A 25,922-nucleotide genomic window follows, 5' to 3' on the forward strand; every position below is an offset into this window, starting at 1 on the left:
ATTTAAGTTTCGAGCAGCCAGAACTCAACCAGAAAACACAAAACGATGAACACCACTGTAGAGTTTACACTGAGTTTGACTAATCTAAATGTCTCTACATCAATAAGCTCAACAGAAATGTGAGTGATTTGGTAATAATGCTCAATGTTGCCAAACCAATGTAAAAACCTAATGGACAGTGAGCAGGTTTAAAAGTATTGCTGTAGTCTGACTGATAAAATGTAATATTGACCATATTAATCCTGTTCAATACAGAGCTCAATGTTACCCAATCAAACATAAGATGGCTACTCTTTGAGTCAAGGCACTCACCACTTTGGTGCGGGACTTTGTGATGGCAGCCTCCATCCCCTCTAGACTGTTGTCTCCAGGGGAGCCAAAGTTGATATCCATTGGCTCATCCTCTTCCCGGGACTTGAGCCCGTTGGCCACAGCCTGGATGGCACGTATCCACTCCTCTCTGCACGGACAAGTTCAAATCCCACAATAAGCTTATTTTGTTTGATTTTCAGGTGACTTCATGATGACTAAAGGTATTACAGTACACGCATTCATCCAGATCCATTTACTTATATTTTTGTACCCCTACCCCTTCCTCTTGGCTCTTGAAACAGAGTGTGAAGGGGAAGGGCTTCAAAATGTACCTCTAAGAAATGGGACAGCACTATAACTCCTGCACACGTCATCATATTTCAAAATAAAAAATTCTATAATTTCATATTATGGTCTATTGTTTTTTTTTTTTTGGTGTTGCAAAATACAATCCTTTCCATGAGGCCAATATTAAAGGTTCAAGAAACCCTCGAGTACATTTTTTGAGATTTTAATAGATTTGTGTGTGTTGAGCATCAGTTAAGACAATGTTAGCACCTGTCAGTTTTAATTTTGGGGAAAACTGGATAATTTTGAGCTTTTGTCAGCTATTTTCATCCTCCGGGTTTAAAATGATTTTTTGGGGCAGGATCAAAATCAGTGATATGCCGCAAAACTGCAAGTGCAAAGATGACGCGTCGGTTTCTCATTATTATTCATAGCTGAGATTTCTTATCCTATGAGAAGAGCCTGCCTCTTAATTATTTATGACTGCACGTGCTTTCAGAAGGCAAGGCAGACCTGCCAGTGCCAAGCTGTGAGATCCTACCTCCATGACTTGGTTAAACCGCGTTCACGGACCCACGGCACACAGTATTTAGCCGTTCATGAAGGGTCGTATGTGGTTGTTTCCATGATCCACAGGGTTTGTTGCATGTTTTTCCTGGTGACGCTGTCAATGCCGATACAGCAAAGCTGTTTGTGTGCAGCAAGCATTTTTGTCAGAAGAGCAGTACGAGAATTGGAGAATGGCAGACGTAGCCTTTTATTAGGAGTTTGTTTACATTTAGAAACATAATCATGCTGCTGTGTTTGCCTAAATCCTCCAGATTACCAGCAGGGCTAATGGTTAAAATAGACAGGGCAAGAGACCTGCTGCAGAGTCTGCATTCAGACCCGGGGGTTAAGGGGAGAAGTCCTCATTTATAGTGGTTATATAAACATGATTATCTTTATAATGATATAAATTGTGGTTGTGTGTAAATGAAATTATGAAAAACAAATGTAGCATGGCATTTAATTACTGTTTATTTCTTAGCATTTTAACTTTGTAAACTACAAAATCATGCGTCTCTTCACGATTTATGTCTCATTTTGTGAGCCAACTGACAACAGTTGTTTGCTTCCCTCCTTCTCCCCTGCTCTGCTGGCCACTCCCACTCCTGCCTCTGATCACGGAGCTCCACGCCCATTATAATGCTTTTTTTTTTATTCGGAGGTAGACTTAAATCGAAAGTGGGGGGTGTCATGACCCTTTAACTGATTGACTTTACAGAAAATGTACTTTATTTCGTGGTGAATATCATTATCAGGATATGAGAACTGTGATTTGAGATTTTTGTCATATTGATCAGCCCTATTTTAATAAAGTGGTGTAATTTGCACGTGTAGCTTTTTGTTTTTATTTGTTCAGTTTTTACAGTGTTGTGATGTATAGTGGGTGCAAATGGAGTGCTGTTGTTCTGTTTTTTGTGGTATTTGCTGTTTAATAATTTATTGTACTGTGATGTCAATGGTGGCAAATATGTTTCCCCTCACAGGGATTAACAAAGTTCTTTACTACTACTATTTAATGGACAAGTAATGCTTTGTTTTCCTGTTTTAGGACAGGTTTGGGCTTAACCTTTGAAAGTTTAAAACGAAGTCTCCTGATTATAGTTGTATTTTTCATAATTCTATTTATTTTGTACTTTCGTATCACAAGAAGCTTTTCAGTTCTGCACTTCTGAAAAAAAAAAAAAGCAAGAAAAAAAAAAATCAAGAGTTGGGGATTTGTTGTTATTCCTGTTGCACCAAACGTTTATCAAACCGAGCTACATACTGAACCGTGACTTCTATGTAATGTTAAACCCTTAATGATTACCATCCTTTGGAGGAACTGGCCATTATAGTTGCTGAAAGACTTAAACTATTAAATAAAGGAAAAATAATTCAGCGGAAACAGAAATTGCATTTAAGCAACAGGCGGTGAGTAATAACTTGTTTTGATTGTCAGAAATCTGGTTAACACAATTCAATCTGCTTTTCCAGTTAATACCATTCAGCAGCTCCAAGTTCTCTCTTCCGTTCATTCACAAAAAGATTTAACCTCAAATTACCTTTCAGAATTGCTGTCCACATGAAAGGTGCGCTCGATAACAGTGGTCCACTGCAAGCAACGAATGACAAAAGTGTTTGGCCGAGGTCGTTCAGTCTTCATCAGCTGACACTCTGTAAGGGGCATCACATTTGGATAAAGTCAACTAAATTTGTTTGATGGGTATTAAGTTTCAAATAGCATATATTTCAAGTATATTAAATATTTAAATGTAGTATCAAAATAACTTTCTAACTATCTAAAACAATGCTGTGTACTGTGATAAACACACTTCTCTCTTTATAAATGTAACACCAGTTGCATCAGTTGAAGACTTGTGATTTCACAAGTAACACTGATTATATTGACAAAAACCCAAGAATGATTAAGCACTTTGCCTTTTTTATGTCTATTTATCTTGAAATTTTATATCGTGTTTTTGGTTCGTTTAGATGCCTTTGGTCCATGAAGTCCTCCGAATCATTCAAGCATATTAGGGTGCTTTCACATCAGTGGTTCAGTTAATTTGGTTCGGACCAAGGGCAAAAAATTATACAGTGCAGAATTTTCTGCCGTCTTTGGGTCCTTTTCACACCACATTGATTGCTTTGGTCCGAACCAGTTGAAAAGAACAAAAATGCATTCATCTGACAAAATCTCCATCACTCATTGGCCATATGTTATTGAACATATTTCCTTAAGAGCTTATCGATTGGTCAAAATTAACGGGAGGAAAAATGACAATGGAACTTCCGTAAGTAAACAACTGGAAGACACAAAATCGCTTTTGACTATGGAGCTACGACTGCGCTGAATGATTCTATGCCTTTTCATAGTATATTATATAATTTGTACACATCACTTTAGAAAAACTATACATTTCGAGAATGAAGTGCGGTTAAGGCTGAAAAAAAAAAAAACGTTTTAATGCATCGCAAACAGCGAAGGCGCATTGCAGATTACTTAAGGAGGCAGTGTTAATCAATTTTGCTAAACTGTGACATGGTCATCTTCCGGAAATTTACCAATGATCCATCAGGTAATGTTTTCCCTCTCTCTCTGTCGGTAAAGTGCTTTTAACAAATATTTCTCCTCCACATTTCATAATGCACAGCACATCAGCCTACGGCAGGTGGATTAGTCCAAAAAGGCGCAGTACTTTTTGCAGGTGGGTCTGTTTTAGTTTGAATCATATTCTCACCACAATTGAACCGCTTCAGGGTTCGTACCACCTCTTCAAGCAGGTCTCGGTATGCTTTTTTGGTCTGCTTTTAGTGAGCACTCTAATACGATTGCTACATTCACACTTGCCCAAACGAACCGCACCAAAAGGGAAAACAAACTCTAGTGCAATATCAACCAAACTAAATAAGGCAGGTGTGAAAGCACCCTTAAACACACTATAAACAGCCTAACAAACCAGACTATCCAGTACAAACTTAAACATTTGCCAAATCCTTTATTGCTGTACTTTTGAAGATTTCTATACTACTTTAGTACAATTAAAGGCGATTGTAAAACCATTTTTAAAACAATTTTGTGTTTTGGCATCAGTAGAAGACGATGAATTTGTAATAAATGGTCAATATCCCTGTGCTAGACTATCCCAAATGCCCAAAAGACAATCTTTAAAAAACAACAAAAAATTAAATAGGAAATAGTTTCTTGCTTGTAAGAGAGAACATTAGATGCAAATATGCTTTTTTGCACCATTTATTTCATCCACAGTGTGTCAAATGTTTATATTTTGAAAGGTTGTATTTAGGGATGTCAGTAAATAATAAATTATTGCTTAATTATAGATAATCCCATCCAATAATAAACCTCAAATGGTTGATTAAAGAGCCATTCATATGACAACATTTTCAGCCTGTTTTGCCTGTTTGTTTACATGACAAAAGCATTTTTGGGAATGAAAACAAGTTTCAACCCCATGTCATGTCAGTATAGGTCTGATTTTTTGCAGCGATGTGATGACAAATCAAGTATATTATAAATTCTATAATTTAAGAGGCATTGTAATGACCAATTATGTATTTTAAAATATGTATTTCATATACTGATGACTAACCAAAGGCATGGGTTGTGAATGCATTTTTCTTTTATACGGTTGTTTTAATTAGCCTACGTGCTAGCACATACCGATAAGCCTGCTAGCTGACTTTATACACAACTCATTTGAACTTACCCCTCATATTCAAGCACACAATGTTACATACACATACATGTATAACTGTTAAATGTTTAGCTTTAAATAATATAAAATTGATATACTGTTGTTTTACTAGTCTACATGCTAACACATCTCACGTTTAAACCGATTAATCTGCTAGCTGACTTTATACATCATTCATTTAACCTGTACTTTATATTCACGCATACAATGTTGCATATAAATACACATACATAACTGTTAAATGTTTAGCTTAATATATAATAGCTATACTGTTGCTTTAATTAGCTTGCGTGCTAGCACATATATTAATTAGCCTGCTAGCTGACTTTATACTCATTTGAACTTACACTTCATATCGAAGCATACAATGTTCCATATGCAAACAGATATCAATGCTAAATGTTTAGCTTTAAATATTAAATAATAAATTTATATAAATAATATAAAAATTATATTATACCTATACCGACATGGTAACCTCTACCTTCAAGGTAAGATCTAAACCATTTGAGGACCGTGCCAGACAGCCCAACCCAGTTTTCCAGCCTATCCAGAAGTATGCTGTGATCGACAGTGTCAAATGCAGCACTGAGATCCAACAATACCAGCACTGTTATTTTACCTGAATCTGTATTTAGGCGTATGTCATTGATTATCTTTAAAAGAGCGCTCTTTGTACTGTGATGTGCTCTGAAACCAGATTGAAAATTGTCTAAACACCCCCTGAAGTTTAAGAACTTGTTAACCTGGTTAAAAACAACTTTTTCAATGATTTTGCCAATGAAAGGGAGATTTGAGATTGGCCTGTAATTGCTCAATAGGGTGTTATCCAGGTTGCTCTTCTTCAAGAGGGGTTTAACAACTGCAGTTTTAAGTGAGGTTGGAAAAATCCCTGAGAGAAGTGAAGCATTTACCACTTTTAGAAGATCCATTTCTAAACAGGTAAACACCGTTTTGAAGAAAGATGTGGGGAGCGTGTCAAGACTGCAGGTTGATGTTTTCATAACTTGCACAATTTCTAAGATTTTGCCGTTAATTGCCATGAAATCAGACATAATGTCTGATTTCTTAAGTTGTTACTGATCTTATCAGTAAAGAAATGAGCAAACTCATTACATTTGCTTTCAGAGAGGAGCTCACTTGGAATCCGACTGGGGGGGTTTGTGAGTCTCTGTATCGTTGCAAAGAGTGTGCGAGCATTATTTAAGTTGCTGTTTATAAGGCTTGAAAAGAAAGTCTGTCTAGCAGTGTTTAGTTCCATATACATACACATACATACATAAATGTTAAATGTTTAGCTTTAAATAATATAAAATAGATATACTGTTGTTTTAATTTGCTTGCGTTCTAGCAAATATACTGATTAGCCTGCTAGCTGACTTTATACATTACTCATTTGAGCTTGAACACTTCATACTTAAACATACACTGTGACATATACATGCATGCATACATATACATAACTGTTAAATGTTTAGCTTTAAATAACATATAATGGCTTGAAGAAGCATTTATCACAGGGTCCTAAGCAGACCAGATTCCAGAGGGAACTCAATTTGTCATCACACCGTCAACATGCGTCTGTTAAATGTAATCGCCACAAACATTCCAGCCCCTACACTACTTTAGAGTATTGCGTATGATCATCAATTAACATTAAGAAACTGAAAACCGATTTTTCACATTTGTGCAATTCAGAATCCAAGTCTGCAGCGTTATGCATCTAAAAATCAACATTTTCCCCAAACCTAAGTATCCTGCAGGATTTAATATTCTAGCAGCAAATGTTTTAATAATAACGTGCATTAAAAACCAACATTTTTATTTTTAAAAAACGTAACCACTCATTAAGCCATTTAACTGACAGTGGCCTATTAATCTGTCAAAAGTTGGTAACTCTTTAAGGTGACGTAGTTACACGTTAAATGCACTTACTACAGTAATTTCAACCAATTATGTATTATTACACTTAACTATTAATAGACCTAACCAACATTCTAATTGCAACCAGTTTAATGTAATTAATTAATCACATTTAATTAATTTATATTTCTCAGTAGTTAAATGAATAGTTACAATGTATCTACGTCACCTTAAAATAAAGTGTAACCCAAAATTCTTGCTTTATGTTGATCACTAAGTGGTCACAATGAGCATCCCTAACATGAAGTAGGACATAATAGGCTCGAGAAAATAAAGCAAGCACAGGAAAACAATCTCTGTTGACTTATTGCCTGTGATGCTGCAAAAAGAACAAAGGATTTCAAGACAAAGGTTTCAGGATCTTCCAGATATTAATATCTGAAAAGCGTCTGCATCTCTTGTATTAAATCACCTGCATATCATCTCAATGTTGAATGTGCATGATTCCTGTAAATTATACACTCACAAGCCACTTTATTAGGTACACCTTACTAGTACCAGGTTGGACCCCCTTTTGCCTTCAGAACTGCCTTAATCCTTCATGGCACAGATTCAACAAGGTACTGGAAAATTCCTCAGAGAATTTGGTCCATTATAGCATCACGCAGTTGCTGCAGATTTGTCGGCTGCACATCCATGATCCGAATCTCCGGTTCCACCACATCCAATGGCGCTCTATTGGATTGAGCTCTGGTGACTGTGGAGGCCATTTGAGTACAGTGAACTCATTGTCATGTTCAACAAAACTGTCTGAGATGATCCACGCTTTGTGACATGGTGCGTAATCCTGCTGGAAGTAGCCATCGGAAGATGGGTACACTGTGGTCATAAAGGGATGGAGATGGTCAGCAACAATACTCAAGTAGGTTGTGGCGTTGACACGATGCCCAACTGGAGCAAATGGGCACAAAGTGTGCCAAGAAAATATCCCCCACAAGCAGGATGGATCCATGCTTTCATGTTGTTCGCCGAAATCAAAACTCATCCGAGCAGGCAAAGGTTTTCCAATCTTTTATTGTCCAATTTTGATGAGCCTGTGCAAGTTGTAGCCTCAGTTTCCTGTTCTTAGCTGACAGGAGTTACATCCGGTGTGGTCTTCTGCTGCTGTAGCCCATTCGCCTTGTGGTTTGATGTGTTGTGTGTTCAGAGATGCTCTTCTGCATACCTTGGTTATAAAGAGTGGTTATTTGAGTTATTGTTGCCTTTCTATCAGCTCCAACCAGTCTGGCCATTCTAGACATCAACAAGGCATTTGTGCCCACAGAAGGCCTAGAAATGGTTGTGCGTGAAAATCCCAGGAGATCAGCAGTTTCTGAAATACTCAGACCAGCCTGTCTGGCACTAACAACCATGCCACGATCAAAGTCAATATAATCCCCTGCAGCAGATCGTCTTGACCATGTCTACATGCCTAAATGCATTGAGCTGCTGCCATGTGATTGCCTGATTAGAAATTTGCGTAACAAGCAGTTGGACCTAATAAAGTGGACGGTAAGTGTACAATTACTTCTTCACCAAAAAAAAAAGAGAAATCTCTCAATTGTACTAAACTGAGGCAGTACCTTTTCAAAGAATGCATTTGCATTTAAAATTTCCATTTTAGCATCTTAAAAGTATTAGTACCTAAAGTGTAGCTACATATTATCCACTAAAAAGTACAAAGCTCTCTGTTTGAACCATTTAAAAGGTATTAACCCATGACTTGTACTTCGAAGTGTAGATTACATAACAGTTCCATTTACTCAGATAATTGTATAAATACTTTGATTATTAGATTTTTAATTTTAAGTATTGTTATTTTTTCAAATTTAAAACTGTAATCTTTAAAGAAAATAGCAGTTGATACATACTTTCAATATCATCTTCACTTGAAATGACACAATCTAATCCTGTTTCCATGAAATGACCCTGAACTTGAGCTACCAGACCTGTCACTTTGACAACAAATCCTGGATATGATTTGAAGAACAAAACTATCCTGGATTGTATCAAATCGTCAATAATCAAAGTAATCCACATTCAATGCACAAACCCTATGAATAACGTGAATCAAGAAAGATGTGAATCCAGGATCACATCCAACGTGGAAATTCCCACCCACCAGGAAACCTTATATGAAACACAATCAGGTTTGAGTGTGTGGAGAAACACAGCAGAACGTGGCAGACCTGCGACAGAGAAGTTATTGAGAGGTGGCTGATTGGCGTCTGACGTCTCCGGCTTCTCCTTGTAGCCGATAAAAGAGCCATCACTCTTTAGGATGAAATATCGAGGCCTCCAAGTCTTAATGTATTCACCTGTACACAGGAGGAGGAAGAGAAATAAGGAAGTAGACGTGAAGAATATTAAGCGCAAAACAAACAGAGACACGGAAGACAACAATTCCGTGTTTGCAATGCAGAAAATAGGAAACAGACAGTTCCAGTGAATGAGTGAGCGGACCGCACCTCTTTTGTGGAGCCAGCCCTCTCTGACGACGCTGATCTCGTTCATGCTGGGCTAGAGGTGTGTGGGGCGCAGGGCAGGGTGGTAGGGAGGTTGGGGAAGGGGGGGTGTCGAGTCTCGGGTCAGGTTAAAGTACAGTACCACAGAGCCAGACTCACCTGTGATGATACAAAATAATCCAAAGTCAATCACAATAAAGTATAACAGAAAACACCACAAACTAAGACATGTCTATTAGTCATATATTGAAAATATTATTCATAAGCAAGACTGGAATATTGATAAGGCCATTTGTATAGGTCAATCAAATAAAAAAATCTAAATAAATAAATCTAGAAACGGTTTATAAATTATATTTTGTCTTCCACAGAATAAAAAAAATATATCGAAGTTGAGTAAATGATGGAAGAATCTTCATTTTTTGTTAAAAGAAAATAATAAACTGTAATACAAGGGTTCTAGTGGTGTAATGGATCACAAATCTCATGGTTTGGTTTGTCACAGATCAGATCAATTTTTGATCTTTTGATTTCACGGATCAATTTTTTGGATTAAACAAACAGGGGAGGAGACAAATGTAACTTGCTTTCCATTTATTACAAAAACAGCACTGTAAGACACTTTTGGGTTTAACAAACAGATTTTAGAACCTGTAATCTGACATAAAAATTAAAAGAAATAATCAGCTGAATAAAACTAAATTGTGAAATATCTATTATTGTGAAAAATTCACTGTTATTACTACTGTTGCTGATAACGGTAAATGTAGAAATCTAACATTATACTTCATACAACCCATATTTATTTTTAGTCTCATTTTCAATAAATGATTTAGTTATTCACTCATAAAACTTCCTGTTTCATTGCTAGATGTGTCATTATTTTAAAGAATTATTCAGTCGCATATTTTTGATGGCTGTTGTTTGGTTAAATAATGTAATTGCTGCCTACAACTTTCATATTAGAGCTTCGTTAAATGCATATGACTGTAATTTACATTTTACCATAAACATCAGTGGTTAAATCTAAACTATAAACTGTTAACCCAGTACTTCTGTGTTATTTGACCGTTTGTAACTTTATAACTAACTCAAAATAATACAAAACTGAATCTCTTTCTTGATTTTGCATTTTTCAAACACAGATATGAATGCAGCGATTCGAAAGATTAATAAATATATGCAAATCACCATCATTTATGTTGTGTGGGTGTTGAGATCCTGATATTTTAATGATTAATCGAGCAGCATACACTGAATGCATTAATGCAGGCTAAACACGCAGTAACAGAAAACACCTTTAATAACCTAAAAGACCCACCACATGCCAAATACCCTATCACAACTTCTGCGGAGCTATCGGGTGCTGTTGAGCTACTTTATTTATTTTAGGGTGTAAAAGCAAAATTCTCCATCGAGAGTGATTATACTGCCTCCTGAAGGTGAATGTGATTATACTCAAGCAAGGTATTATTAGGTAGTTTCTTCATTTATTTCATTAATTTGGCAACCGTCAAACGTCATTGCAGAAACAGTTTGAATTTCCGCTTTGTAAAAAAAAATAAAAATTGTGTTTTTTTGGAACGACACTACATACATACAGTATACTAAGCTGTTGAGTGTGTAAGTGTTTAAGTATATAGTGCATGAGTCCATAGTGTGCCATTTGAGATGCAGCTTTAGTTGAATTAATGTGCCAAAACAAGGAATCTGTTTTGTTATTTACTTTTTAGTTATGTTTTTTTATTATTATTGACGAGCTTTAAAAACTATAAACTAAATGTACTTATCTAGGTCAGTGTCCTCACCAGGTTGCTATAAATACTGTTCAATGTAAACAAATGTTAATGTAAAGAACAAAAATAAATCATATTGGAAAATAGATTTATAAATAAAACCTGATAAATGTTTTACAGAGATGAATTGTTGGTGTTAAGTTAAGTTAAGACCAGTTTAAAATGATTTAAGACTTACAACACAATATTTCAGTGAATTTGAGAAGGCCTAAAATTGAGTTTTTAAAATTTAAGACACTCTGAATAAAAGCACTCTATTTGTTTTGTCATGTCCAGCTTACTTTCATGCACAACTGAAAAGATGTTCCACAAATTGGTCACCTGACTAAAGCAACAAGAATGCCACCTGTTTAGAAATGTTTGTAATGTAAACTTAACTAAAACGCAGCATTCAGCACTCTCAGACTGATAAGCCTCCAAGTCTAATGATTTCACATGTAACAAAAGAGGAAGAGCCGCATTTTATTTATCTATCGCCATCATCGTCTCAATGATTACAATAAAACAAGCGTCCCATACAACTCTAACATTAAACTGGAGGCAGGAAGAAATTATAAATGACCAATTCTTACCAAAAATGTGAATTCAAGATTTACTATGGAAATGCTGGTGGAGTTATATGCTGCAGCAAGAAATCTAAAGTGCCGAGTCATTATTTACTTACAAGTATCTTCATATGTGGGATAAATTTGCTGATTGAGGATCAGGGTCTTGATCATGGTGGATGATGGATAATCATTTTTCTTGTCTTTACAAAAACTACTCAAAATGAGCTTTGAGTTGGCCATTAATCATGTTTAATTTATAGTGTGCAACTCAGTAAAAAAATATGAGTTAAAGACTAGATACTTTAAAGGTATGTTTTTAGACATCCAATTATTCAGTTGACTAATTTAATAATTTATTATTATTTAACCACAATGAAATTACAATATACTTAAATATATTATGATAATGGTGATTATGTGTAATGTAATTGTTCAATAAAGCTTAAATGTTTAGACTGACATCAGTAACAGAATACACTAATAGGGAAGAATACAAATTTCCTTCATTTAAAGCTTCCGCAGAACTTTATTTGAATTTTCAAACGTGTTAAATGGAGGCTGTACTCTTTTTTTTTTTTTAAGCTGAATAAGTAGAGTGTTTAAAAATGAATTTGGTGGTTAATTTAAACAAAGAGTGCAAAATAATCATGAATCCTGCATTTCCCCGTCCTTATCTGAATGTTAAAAGTGCAGCATGTAAGTTTGACATGCAGTGGTTGAACTAGGTATTGCAAGCCTGGTTTAAAATGCTCGCAAGTGCAGGTTGCCAGATTGACAACACCAAGCCTGACTATCGAGCTTGAAAGCTAATTTAAGTTGCATTTTAAAAAAGCAAGGGCACGCGATAGAAAGAATATTTTCCATATTAAAAAGAGTTTTTGTTATAACCAACACCTGAAATTTATATTTTAGAAATGACTTCTATTTCTTGCAGCTGAACAACAGGATAAACCGATCACCTCAGGTACACCTCATGTGCTTCATTCAGTGTTAAATGCTTATAATGCGAGGTTGAATGCCATTTTACATGACATTTATTACCATACTACTGAAAGCAGCAGCAGATAGTTCACCTCAGATCTTGAAAATAAAATAAACAGTTTGAAATGGAACTTTGAGATAGAACTGTGACTCAGTATAAGCAACACATATCGTTAATTCACCATGTACATTTAATGATGTTAAAGAGGGTTAATATGCATTAATTAGATTAAAAATAATACCATTTCATAGGAGTGCAGTAAGTGCACTATTCTGTGCTTCTAAATGGCAATTTCTGTCGTGTTTCGTCTGGTGCAAACAGCCAAATTGCTTTTCCCTGCTTATCTCCTCACGTAGTGTGTTGTTAGGACACTGAGTTACAATGTAACCTGCTCACCTAATACTCATAATATTTATGTTATTTGCAAATTAATAACCACTTCATGTGGAACTCTAAATCTGCGTCTAATTCCAGACTCTGTCCACCGGAGGTCGCATTTCGGTTGCGAACACACTTTAAGAGCCTTCCTGACTTAATGAATGAAATACACCATTTTCCACAAAAGCAATCAGGGGTGCCAAAATACAACTGGCTAAATTGGCATTGGGGGAGTTAAAGTGACCGAAAAAAAAAAAAAAAAAAAAGACGTTCTGGCATGTAATGCGCATTTTCAAAGTAGAATATCTAACTTCTTTCAGATAAACATAAACGTTTACTTGGCATGTTTCTTAAATATCTGCAAATATTTGGTATTTTATGCTTTAGAAGAGTCAAAACCGTACGTACAAGACCTTTAATATAACGAACGCATATGCTGTGGTTCACAAAATTCACAATGCATGTGTGAACAAAAACACACAGATTTAATGAACATGGAACAAGGATGAACCTCATTTCCTGCAAAGTGTTTTCAAAGCATTTGTGAGGGGAAATGTGAAAGTGCTGTTCTGTCACCATGGAGATGCCAATTAGACTGCAGTGAAGCCCATCTAATTCGCAGGTGAACACACTACTCTGCTGGGCGAGCAAGACAAGACACCTGCTGTTTTCAGAAGCAACGTTCGAAAGCTCAAGCTTTTTGCTGCATTTTCAGTGATAATCACCCGCTTCTGAAGACAACGTTAGTGAGTGTGCGCAAGTTGCAAGAGTGTTGTGGGTTGTAGCCAAAAGCCTTGCTAGGAATTGACAACATTGATCTGCAATGATAAAAACTACTGATGGCTTCTTTTTTTTCACAAGTAGAAAAATCTACTTAAGAAGCAATATAGGACCAGACTTTGTCACTCTAATTTTTTTTTAACCCTGGGTTAGGGACGGTTTGCTTTTGTGCGTTTAGCAAAAGCTTTTAATCCAGGAAGATGATGATGCTGAGAGTTTTGTGTTTAATGCCATATCAGATTCTCTGGCTATGTCATGACAAAAACAGATACAATTTTTTTTTTAAAGAAATATCACTTTAAGATAAAATTCTTTATAACAGTAAAAAAAAACACATCAACAGCAATAAATCAGGGTATGATAAAACTCTAGAACAGATTTAACACCACTTGTTTTGTTGTTTTTATAGTTTGAGTAAAACAGAATTAGTGCTGAAAAACACATCTAATAAAGAAAAGATTTTTATTATTGGAAAAGAAATAAATGATGTATGAGTCTTCCACAATGCTGCCATCTTTATTTTACTAACTCCCTGCATAATGATTGCGACCAAGCTCACCAGAAAAAAAAAAAAAAATCAAACACAACAACCATCTAGTGGGCTGTAAATAACTTGATTTTAATAATCAACTGAACAGTATAATAAAATAGTAGAGGTGTGGTTCTATATTAATCACAGAATTTGATTTGAGATATCCAAATACATCACTATTTTCTCTTGAATGGATTCTAAGCTTAGATTTAAACAAAAAAGCACTATAGGCTAGTTTTTAAACATACACTCAACTGCTCACAAGAAAGATTGCTTGTGTGTTCAGGTCATTTCATGTAAGTTAGCTTATGTCAGGAATTTTTTGCGAACACCGCTCACTATGAACTAGTATTGCCAAAAGTATCGAATTCGGTACCACTCAGTACTGAAATTTTAAAAACGTCCATTTCTCACTGATGTTTGAGCATGTTCTTAAACACCACTGATTGGCCATTATGCTCACGTACTTAACAGCAATGACTGTGATTGGCTTTAAAGATCATCGGTCCAAAAACTCTTCACTGCTGTTCACTGAGAGCAAATACAGAAACAAGAATGTGAAGAACTTCAGAGCCACGTAGATCAGTCAATGCATCAGCGGATTGCTAGTATGTTAGCTCAGAGAAACCCGCTGATCAACTCGACATTGAAGTGCTACAGTGTCCATCTATACACGTTTTCAATTGGTGAACAGCGATAAAGAGTGTTTAACTCTTAAGATAGATAAACTGAAAGATAAGAAAGATAAACTGATGACCTTCAAAGACAATCCCAGTCATTTCTGTTGAACGTGAACACAGTAGCCAGTCATCGGTGTTTAAGAACATGCTCAACAGTGCTCAAATGTTTGCAAGATATTTGTTAATTGGTGCCAAACTCTATACTTTTGACAACACTACTAAGAACACTTGCAATTCACTAATTGAGTGTTTCCTCTAGGATTTTTTACAGCTGTGGTGGCAGGACTTTGTTTAACAAAGATCTACCAACTACCTATGGCGTTATTTCAATGACAAATGTGAGCGAAGTATTCCATGTCGAGATCGCATTCATGTAACACGAGCATGCAAATCTCTTTGCTTGCGCGCCCATTTTCTCTGTTCGTGCACAAAACTACTCAAGTGTATTTTCTTGTGTGAAAAACCCTGTGCTGAAGTGCGATTGAGTGCAGTTTTGTAATGAGTATGTCTCCAACATTATTTAGATTGGCTAGAAATATTTATGAATGTCTCCAATAGACCTACAGAGTGGTATTAAGACGTCGTGAAGTAAAGTGAAACGGCTCTAAACTCCAGCAAGATAAAGTCATTGTATGCAGAGCCTAAGGGCCCTATCATACACCCGGCGCAATGTGGCGCAAGGCTCGGCGCAATAGTCTTTTGCTATTTTCAGCTTGGCGCAAGAGTCGTTTTGAGGCGTTGCGCTACGCTGTTTAAATAGCAAATGCATTTGCGCTCATGTGCGCCCATAGGCGTTCTAGTCTAAAAAGGAAGGCGTTCTGAGGTTGTTATTTTAAGAAACTATAATAGATTTTTCAACAGACCAAAACAAACCCTGTCTAAACTCCAGCGCAGAGTTGCGCCTCGCTTACACACTGCTTAATAGCCTACACACAAGATGTAGAGCAATACGCAAATATCTTTACATATGAAAAAAATAAATATTAAGGATATATATAGGATATAATAAGAATATACATAGGATATAAATATAAAGGATTAAAATATTACAAAACATATTATTTTCTAGCCTATATAAATATGAAAAACCACTGCTTTTATGCCTTCTTCATCTCGGGAGGCTTTTACAGTTTATTCATAACAATTTGCTTTTGTATAATGTTATTATTATTAGCAGTATTATTCATTATATCCATATTTATATTTGTTTTATTAAAAACAACTTTGATTTGCCCACATGCCGGTTTTAGACCATATGGGGCACAGCATGTGTATTTTGATATAACTCAGTTTTTTGAACACACTTCGTTATTGTTGTTCATTTATTCCATTGCTGGATATTAGAACTGAATTTAGAAATAGTTTTGAAACAAATCTTTGCACTTAACAAACTAAATTAATTATTTATAGGCTAATTGAAGTCTGCGTAAAGGTTTCCCTGTCCACGAGAGCGAAAGTGAAAGTAGAACATTTCTCTCTCATTCCCGGTAGATGCTCTGTTTAACAGTTTTCTGTTAAAAAAAACTGTTAACTGTTTGCTTGGGAAATGCTCAGTTTTTCCACTTACACTTACTTTACGTCATGTAAATAGCAAATGCGCTATGGCGCGACGCAAGGCTCTTAAAGGGAATGGGAGATCAGACTCTGATTGGTTTATTCTCAAAACACACCTATAACTCATTAAGAAAATAAACTCAACCCTTTTAGACCATGCGCCACGGCGCAAAGCTGTTTTTCCCGTCCTTAAATTAGCGAAAATGCATTCTGACATGCCCTGAAAGTGTTAGCGCCCTGCGCTTTGCGCATGGACCGTCAAAATATAGCCCATAAACCTTGATCTATAAAGCATAATCATGGAAACAGTGTTCATCTTAACTGAAAGCTACATAGTCTTTGCTGGCCTCATGCACCAGTCAGTCAGTCAGTCAGCATGTAACCTTAAAGGGTTAAGGAAAAAGCACAGCACTACTACAGTTGCAGAAAGGTTTGCACTGTTATAATTCACTTACCTTTTAAAACATTTTGTTGGGATTATAACCCGCTACTTAAAAAAAAAAAAATGAATGTTTTGAATGAGATGCTGCAATGTAGCCATGGCGGGACAAATTGAGATGTGGTGCCCCACAATGGAGAACTAAAAGTAGAGGAAACAACGATTAACTAATACTTTAGAATAAAGTAATGTTTGTGCAGAATTGGTTTCAAGCAGAGTACTTGTAAAATAAGGGTGTCACGATCCTCCAAATCCTCGATTCGATTACATGTTCGATTCTAAAGTCACGGTTCGATTCGATTTTCGATTATGAATAATAAATTAATTAATAACGAATTAGTTATTTGTAGCCTACCATTTAAACTGCCTGACCTGCATGGTCTTTGTTTTACCCATAAACAAATCATACAGTGAATGAATAAAGGCAAGTTACACACATAATTACCACCTGTCAATCACTTTTTCTGCGGACTCGTGAATAGGCAGTGATCTGTGTCGTTATAATGGCGTCTGTAAAAAAAGACGCACAACCAACAGGAACCAGCCAACAGTATCTGAGGTGTGCGCTAAAATGACTAAGTACAAGTGAGTGAAAGATTGAAGCAGTCTACTGACCCGCTGTCTCGAGCACATGACTGTGTGTGAGTCTGTGTGTGTGTGTGTGTGTCTGTGTGTGAATGAGTGTGTGTGGTCACGTGATGTGCATTTTCAGCGGTAGTGAGGAAGGAGGGCTGATCAGAAATGCTACACGCCAGTGTGGATGTGGATCGTCGTCGTTCTAAAATGCCATTTAAAAACAAAGACCTATTAGTGTAAACAGGGCCTGAGTGTGTACTTTTCGCGAGTGGATTTGCAACGGGTGCGGGGCGGAAGATCGCGGTGCGCCCATCGTCTATCGGCAAAACCCTAATACGTACATAGCAGAGCTTGTAAACTGTGTTTTTTTTTTGTCGACAACACGAACGTTGTCAACATAACTCACTGGAAATCCAAAATACTTCCACACCGGCGACTTCATTGAAAGAGGAGAGGGTTTAAGCTCTGTCGACGGGTCTCCTGCGTCTGCAGTTTAACAAGCACTTCAACAAGCATGTTTTTTTCCCGCTTGGCAAGCCAAGCTGACGTGACATGGGGGCGTGGCAGCATCGACGATTCTATTTTTTAAATCGATAATCGAAATTGAGCATAAATTTCGTTCAATTTGTGACACCCTTACTAGTAAAGCATACAAAGTCAACTGCGGTTAAAATCTAAGCTCAGAATTGATTCAAGAGAGAATGGCAATCCATTTTGAAAATCTCGGAATCCACACAGAATCGATTTCACAAAAGAGTTTTTGTCAAAGCTCTGTAAAATTTTGCCTATATATTAAGATGAGTGTCTGCGTATTCATATAGCGTATATCGTAGATCACGATACTATGCTGAATCAACATTTCCCCCACCTCTAACACATAAAGGGATAGTTCATTAAAAAATTTGAATATGTACACTACCTTCACTTATTCCAAACCTTCAAGAGTTTTTTTTATTCTGTTTTAACGCTAATGAAGATATTCTGGAAAACATATGACTTCCATAGTGGGAAACAAACACCATAAAACTATCCCTTTATTGTACTATGTATGGTCTTTATTCAATAAACTTGTGTATCTGTTGATTGGCGTGGTGTATGATATGTAAATCATATGTGTATCATATGTGTGGTTTATTTGATTATTTAAAAAAAAACTGAAGTACAAATTGACACCAATGACAGACTGATCAGATGACTGTAAGTATCTGTAAGGGGAACCCACTTCAGAAAAGTTTAGAAGGCATTTTCCTCTCCTTATTAGGCATAATAAATACCAGCGTAGCTCCTTTGTTTACAATACTAAGCAAAGAAAACATCACTAATACTGCTGTCACCAGAGTGAATTTGCATTTTTTGTTCACAGGTGTACAGGTATGTTTTTCCCATAATTAAGCTTTTACTTTCTATTTCAGAATTTTACAGTCCTATTTAATTCGCATCCCCTCCAAGCTAATGTATTTAGCACCAAATTATGATTACAGTGGTTACCTCTAATTTTGAATGACTTTTCAATGTGAATTGTTTTCATAATATTTGTATGTAAAAAAAAAAGGCACTCAAAATCAGCCATGTAAAATCAATATCCTTCACTACTGTAAAAAGTAAACTTTACAAAAGTGGAGCTAATCCTGTTTCCAGCTCCATGACCCTGAGAGAAAAGCAATGCCTCTTGTAAATTAAAAGTGTAAAATGTTCTTGAAGGTTTAGAAAACACTTGGATTTTTTGTAAATGTTCCATAGTTACTAATAAAACAAAAACAACTAATTATATCTGATTGTTTGCAACTAACCATAAACCTAACTGAGAGATTAGAGATTATTGCCATATCAACATCATCAAGTTTACCACATTTTATAAACAACACTGTTTTTTATTATAAAAATATTCTAACAATTAAAACAGCAATAAATATACAAGATAAAACAGGGCTCGAAATTAACATTTTTGCTTGGTAGCACCAGTGCTCCTATCTTTAAAAAATGTAGGCGCATCAGCCAAAATTTAGTCGCACCCACCAATTATGAGCACCGTTACTAGAAGTTTTATACAAACATATTTATTGTATTTGAAACCAACACTAACCAAACTAACAAGCAAAAAATAATAATACATATATTGCAAGCGTGAGAAAAATATGTCTCAACGAAATCCTGTTATCACAAGAAAATACATTTTTATAACAGAACTGAGAGACCAAAGCACGGACCGCTCACCGGCCCTGCACACACTGCTTGAATGAATCTGTTAACGATATAACTGTACCAGGGCTCGAAATTAACCTTTTTGCTTGGTAGCACCGATGCTCCTAACTTAAAAAATTTAGGCGCATCAGCCAAAATTTAGTCGCACCCACCAATTATGAGCACCGTTACTACAAGTTTTATACAAACATATTGATTGTATTTGAAATTAACACTAATCAAACTAACAAGCAAAAAAAATCATATATAACGTTATATGCAAGCGTGAGGAAAATATGTCTCAACAAAATCCCGTTATCACAAGATAATAGATTTTTATAACATAACTGAGTGACCAAAGCTTACACGGAGCACTCACCGGCCCTGCACGCACTGCTTGAATTAACGTGGTAACGGTATAACTAGTAAGATGTGTCATTATTTGCAACTGTAGATGCCATGGTTTCTAAAACAACATCTGTCAAGTGTTATGTTATCTTCATTCTCATCTTCAGCGCTTTACAATTTTTCGCGGTAGTAGCTCTCTGTCATCCGAAGCCAGAAGGCACTGAGTGATTGACAGCTGATATTAACCAATCATTCGCGTTCAGTGCTAGAGCAGTGGTGGGCCAATAAGAAGAGCGCAAAGGCGGGGCAAGCATTACGGACTTGGATTTGTTTACTGCAGCAAGTTGACATGACAACTGTTTTAAACCATTTCCTAGCGCTGTGTTTCGCGTTTCAAGTGCAGACAAAAAGCTTAGAGATGCATTCTGCGTGAATGTCTCCCGAATCCGCGCATGTGCTGAACATTTTGCAGTAAAAAGTGGTCGCACACTACAATTTTAAACACTCGCAGAAATGCTCCCAAATATATTTCAAGGTCGCATAGATAAAATTTCGGGCGCATATGCGACCAAAATGGTCGCAATTTCGAGCCCTGTGTACTGTTCTCACAAGTGCTGTCTGATATTGCACTCATGCTTTTGACACATATTGTACCTTATTATATGCATACATGTTAACAGCAATACCGTTTTTTTTTTTATGAGTAGTGATATTAGTTTACTCAGTGCAAGCCCGTTTGCGATGGTGTACGTGGTGTTCAATTTGACATATAGCTATCCCTTGCATGGCGGACAGCATCTGGCGATTATATGACGGATTAAACAGAAGCTCTTGTGCTAGATGTGGCAAACAGTTACCTGAAAACTCCATCCCACAGACTTTTTTCATAGCGGACTTAAAGCCAATGGAAGTCTTCTACTCTTGGAAAAGTGTAGATGGTGGATTAACATTCAGCACTTGATCACTAGTAAGATGTCATTATTTGTAACTAGATGGTTTCTAAAACAAAATCTGTTTGTTATCTTCATTCTCATCTTCAGCGCTTTACAATTTTTCGCGGTAGTAGCTCTTTCTGTCATCCAAAGTCAGAAGGCGCTGAGTGATTGACAGCTGATATTAACCAATCATTCGCGTTCGGTGCTAGAGCAGTGGTGGGCCAATAAGAAGAGCGCGAAGGCGGGGCAAGCATTACGGACTTGCCTTTGTTTACTGCAGCAAGTTGACATGACAACTGTTTTAAACCATTTTGAGCGCTGCGTTTCGCATTCCAGGTGCAGACAAAGAGCTTAGAGATGCATTCTGCATGAATGTCTGCCGAATCCGCGCATGTGGATAACATTTTGCAGTAAAAACTGGTCGCACACAACAACTTTAAGCACTCGCAGAAATGCTCCCAAATATATTTTAAGGTCCCATAGATAAAATTTCGGGCGCATATGCGACCAAAATGGTAGCAATTTCGAGCCCTGTAAAAATCCATAAATAATATTAATGATAATAACATAAACATCTAAAACAGTTTAAGGTTTACTTTTGATAAAAATTAAACAATTTTAGAAGGATTCACATATAAAAATATTTCATTTAAAGTCTCTCCAGATAAAAATTGTTGTTTGATAACATTAAAAATAGGGCATTCCACAAAAATATGTTTAACCGTTTGCTTTCTGCTTTCTGTTGCAATATTGACATTTTGGGGTTTCTTCTCCTATAAGTAAATGTTCAAGTGTGAGTCTTGTGTGTCCGTTACAGGATCTTCTCCATAAACCTAACTATGCAATAAGTACATGTTGTTATTATTCAGTACTAGTATAATAATAATAATAATACAGCTACACTATGACAACGACTACATAAAATTAGTGGTTCTAATTATTAGTAGGGCTGGGCGACAAAATCGGTTTTGATATTTATTGACCGAACACCAATGTTAATATTGATAAAAAAAAAATTGGCATGTAGTTTCGGTATGAAGCGCTATAGTTTATTTAAAATGTGGCTGGTGATCGTGCACCTTGACAGCAATGCCAATAAGCTTTAAGCCTGGTTTATACTTCTGCGTCAACCGGTCAGCGTGACCCACGGCACATAAAATGCACATTGCCGTGCATTTATACTTATAAGTGCTGTGCGTGTTGTTTGCAGTAACACTTCAGAAACGGTAGCTGCCAGTAGGTGTTGTCTTCACTGTTTTTTCTTCGCTGGTGTTTTGTTTTTTTCTGAACGCTCCCTCATTTTAAGACTGGAATCGTCAGACATGCAACTACTTTAATCATAAGGTCTCCATCCAGAGCTCCTTCACAGGACTTTGCACTTGAAAACATTTGCTCAATCGCGCGACCTTTGACCTTCACCCTCACCTAGCCGACTAATCACAGAGCTTGCGCTACATGTCATTGCGACGAGTAGTTCTATTTTTTAAGAGGTGCGCGGCAGCATCGCCGACCCCCACAGGGAGGGCTCTGCGTCCACACGTAGACTGCACCATATCATACGCGTGAACTTGACGCAAAAGTATAAAACAGCCTTCAAGGTGTCAGTTTGTCATTTCCAATCGAGGCACACGACTTGCATAATGCGCACATGTTGTGCAAGCGGCACGCACATGAACCATTGTGCATTTTCCAGTCTCACCTAGTTGAAAACACCTCAACTTTTCAGAATGCCGCAAAGGCAACGTGATTGTAAATAGAACTAACCAGTCTGCTTCACGCTTTGTGCAGAATATACACATTTCAGTAATAACGGCAGACTAATCACCTCAGACAAACACAGCACACCAATAAAATGAGTGCGGTGACTAGCAGCAGTGAGGAGACTGGAATTTAAAAAAGGATGTAAGGATGTCGCCAAAATGGCTTTTTGGTTTCTTTTCTTGTGCATCCGGCCACTAGCACCCCATCTGAAAGATTTTAGCATAGAGGTAATATAGTCATTCAACTTCACAATTTGTAATGTTGCAGTATGTGTTTGAATAATGATGGTTAGTTCCTTTACTTGAAAGCTCAAAGTTGATTATTATTATTAGTGTTGTTGACAGATTTTGAGGTCTACCGTAAAGTTATTATTCACACCTTAAAGTTTGCCTTGACTGTTCAGTATTTATGCTTTACAGTTGCACACACTTTGTAACATTTTATTTATCATGTTTAATAGTCTCTTTAACACTTCTTTACTTTATTAAGAAAAAGATTCAATATTTTGTTTAAATATTTTTGTTTTTGACTGTTAAAACTATTTGCCCCAGTGAATTAAAATAAAGTGGCTAAATAAAAAAATCCTAAAGGTATTGTTAAAATATTAAATTATTAGCAATATCAAATTCTATGAAACATGATATTGTTATTTATTTTTTTGCAATATCACCCAGCCCTACTTATTAGTGCCTTAATATCAGTGGTTCTTGCTTTAGTAAACCGTGTGGAAAAAAATAGCTGTTCTATAGCACTGTTTTTTATTGTTGTGAGAGTAAGATCAGTCTGTGCCAGAGGAGTTTCCTGGCATAGCAGAGCCTCTGGCACAGATCTGGCATGCTGTCCTATCACCATGGGCACAACACCGGATTATCCCTGCAAAATAAAATCCCCACCTTGTGACGCCCCTGCTAGTACATTACACAACCGCTTAACACACGCACTGGCATTATAAACACACTGACCGTCTCCAACGCAGACATATACGTGCATCTAGAGTGTGCTGGTCAGTGGTCTGCCTCTTCCTCTTTTTCAACAACACTCACACGCGCGCGCGCGCGCGCGCACACACACACACACGCACTTTGAAGTCCACAAGAGAAAGACAAACAAGAACCATTTTAACAAACTAATGATTACTTTCTTTCAGCGCCGAGAGGAGCAGTCCCAAAGCTGACCCCTCTCAACCCCAATAACCTTCAGGCCTCATTTACACTCGTATACAAAGCTGACAGATGCACAATTTCATGTGACCAAGGTCTGAATCTGAGGTTTATTGTCTTGAACTCCACGTGGAGCAGATTGAAGGTTCTATTAATACAAAAAGCTCAAGTGGCATCAGTGTGATCGATCATATGGGATGTACAGTGAGTTCGTCCTATAGATCCACATCCATCATGCATCTGTACAGCGTGTAAAGGGCCTGATCGATAAAACACTCTCATTTTCACTAATTCAGCCGATCTTTTTTTAACTTAATAGACTGAGGTCTTCAAGACATGATGATGCACTTTCAATAGATGAACAAGAAGGGAATAAACCCGCGGGAGAGGTAAACATAGGAGCTAAACGCTTTAAAATGAACTCATAGGCATGTTTTATTTATTAAAGCGTTTTCTAAAGGGCTACGCTAGGACACCGTGTGTTATGACGGGAGATCTGGTGCATATCTGCTCGGCAAACATAATAAACTCATATTCATAACGAGAATCGTCTGCTAATGTACTTCAAAGGGAAACAACACATCACATTTAAGTGCAATTTAAATATAGAGGCTGAGGCTAGGCTAAGCATCACGCTAGCCATCAATCATCGATGCACGTTTTTGGGTCTCTTACCTCCACTTTTATTCTCCTGCGTTGTGCTGATCAACTAAAACATAAAAGAAATCATCAAAAGTCCATGTAAATGGAGCGAAACGAGGGTGTTTAGAGGCTTGAAGTGTGTTTTTATTCCTCTCGCGAGCTGTTGTGTATTGAGCTCTGCCAATGACCACTCAGCTGCCCCAAAAATAACAACACCCAGCCGCACGATTCTCCTCACAAACCGCCCCTCAGTGACCCAAAACTCGAGCCCCGTCGCACAAAGTCATCCCAGGGCGCTTTTTTGAAGAGTTTAGGGCTTTTTGAGAGGTCGCCGTGGCCGTCCTGTAGGTCTGTGAGCGATGTTACGGTAGTGCTGGTGTCGCGGATAGGCCTCCGTCTAGCGACTCAACGGGAGCACAAACAGGAAATGACCTCAGCGCACGCTCGGCGCGACGTCAGTGGCAACGTCCGAAATTTGAATAGGCCGCTTTTCTGTTTCTGCCTGTAAGTACGTTCATTATAGTGAAGCGTTTATTTAATAGGAATTCATTAATGCCAGGAGTGTTTCATTCGCTGCAGTTTTTAATTTTTATAACACATATATTTGCATTTACATCTGATTTACACTTACACTGTAAGCGCCCCCTGCCGGTTATATGTGACAGTTCATCTGCAGTGTTAATATTTCATTGTTAAATTCGTGTGTGGTCATACGCAGTCATACGAACAAAACACTATATGGTATATGTGCTATAAATGTCAATATGGTAATAATTCAGTAACATGGAACTACCTTTGATCAAATCTATAAATATGCTCGTTAACTTATACCCAGACATATGTAGGCTACTTACTTTTATTTACAAATAAATCTTTTACTGATTATAAATTAAACTATGAATATTAGTCAGGTGAAGTAAACCCAAAGCAAACTCATTTAGATAATCTGAGAGGTACTTTTGTTAGGTACTTTGTAATTTGAGAGGTGTTTTGTTTTTTAATGAATCTCAAAACAAGTTTAATGACCTTTTAGGTTTTGCTTTTATGTTGTGAAGCTAAAGAATCAATGAAATCTGTATACGTTTATGAAATACAACAGTAATTATGAAAATACAATAACTAATGTTTTAATTACACTCGTTATGTGGACAATTGGCAATCAGACAATCCATAAAGTGCAGTCTCATACAAAAGTTATGAGAGCTGTCACTGGGGTGGTGCCTTTTTAAAAGCTACACATTTATTCCTCAATGGTCCATATTAATACCCCAGGGATACATACATATCAGTGCCTAAAAAGTACAAAGGTGTACCTTATAAAATTCTTAGGTACAAATATATACCTTTGAGGTATCAATATGGACCATTTAAGTACAAATGTGTATCTTTTGGAAAGGTACCACACTAGTGACAGCTCAT

General features: G+C 36.8%; 2 protein-coding genes across 2 annotated transcripts in view; one reads left to right on the top strand and one right to left on the bottom strand.

Annotated features, from left to right (window-relative positions):
• Positions 1-24,862, bottom strand: part of akt2 (AKT serine/threonine kinase 2) — a 43,141-nt gene extending 18,279 nt beyond the window's left edge. The window contains 5 exon segments of the mRNA NM_198146.2: positions 313-460; positions 2,691-2,802; positions 8,936-9,064; positions 9,215-9,370; positions 24,537-24,862. Coding sequence (NP_937789.1) covers positions 313-460; positions 2,691-2,802; positions 8,936-9,064; positions 9,215-9,260 — 435 coding nt within the window. The 5' untranslated portion in view covers positions 9,261-9,370; positions 24,537-24,862.
• The window catches only part of si:ch211-132b12.6, a 206,727-nt gene that overhangs the window by 84,174 nt on the left and 96,631 nt on the right, over positions 1-25,922 (top strand). The gene's annotated exons all lie outside the window — the stretch shown is intronic.

The sequence above is a fragment of the Danio rerio genome, chromosome 18, assembly GCF_052040795.2.
Source record: "Danio rerio strain M-AB ecotype USA chromosome 18, GRCz13ab, whole genome shotgun sequence".
Taxonomy (NCBI): Eukaryota; Metazoa; Chordata; class Actinopteri; order Cypriniformes; family Danionidae; genus Danio; species Danio rerio.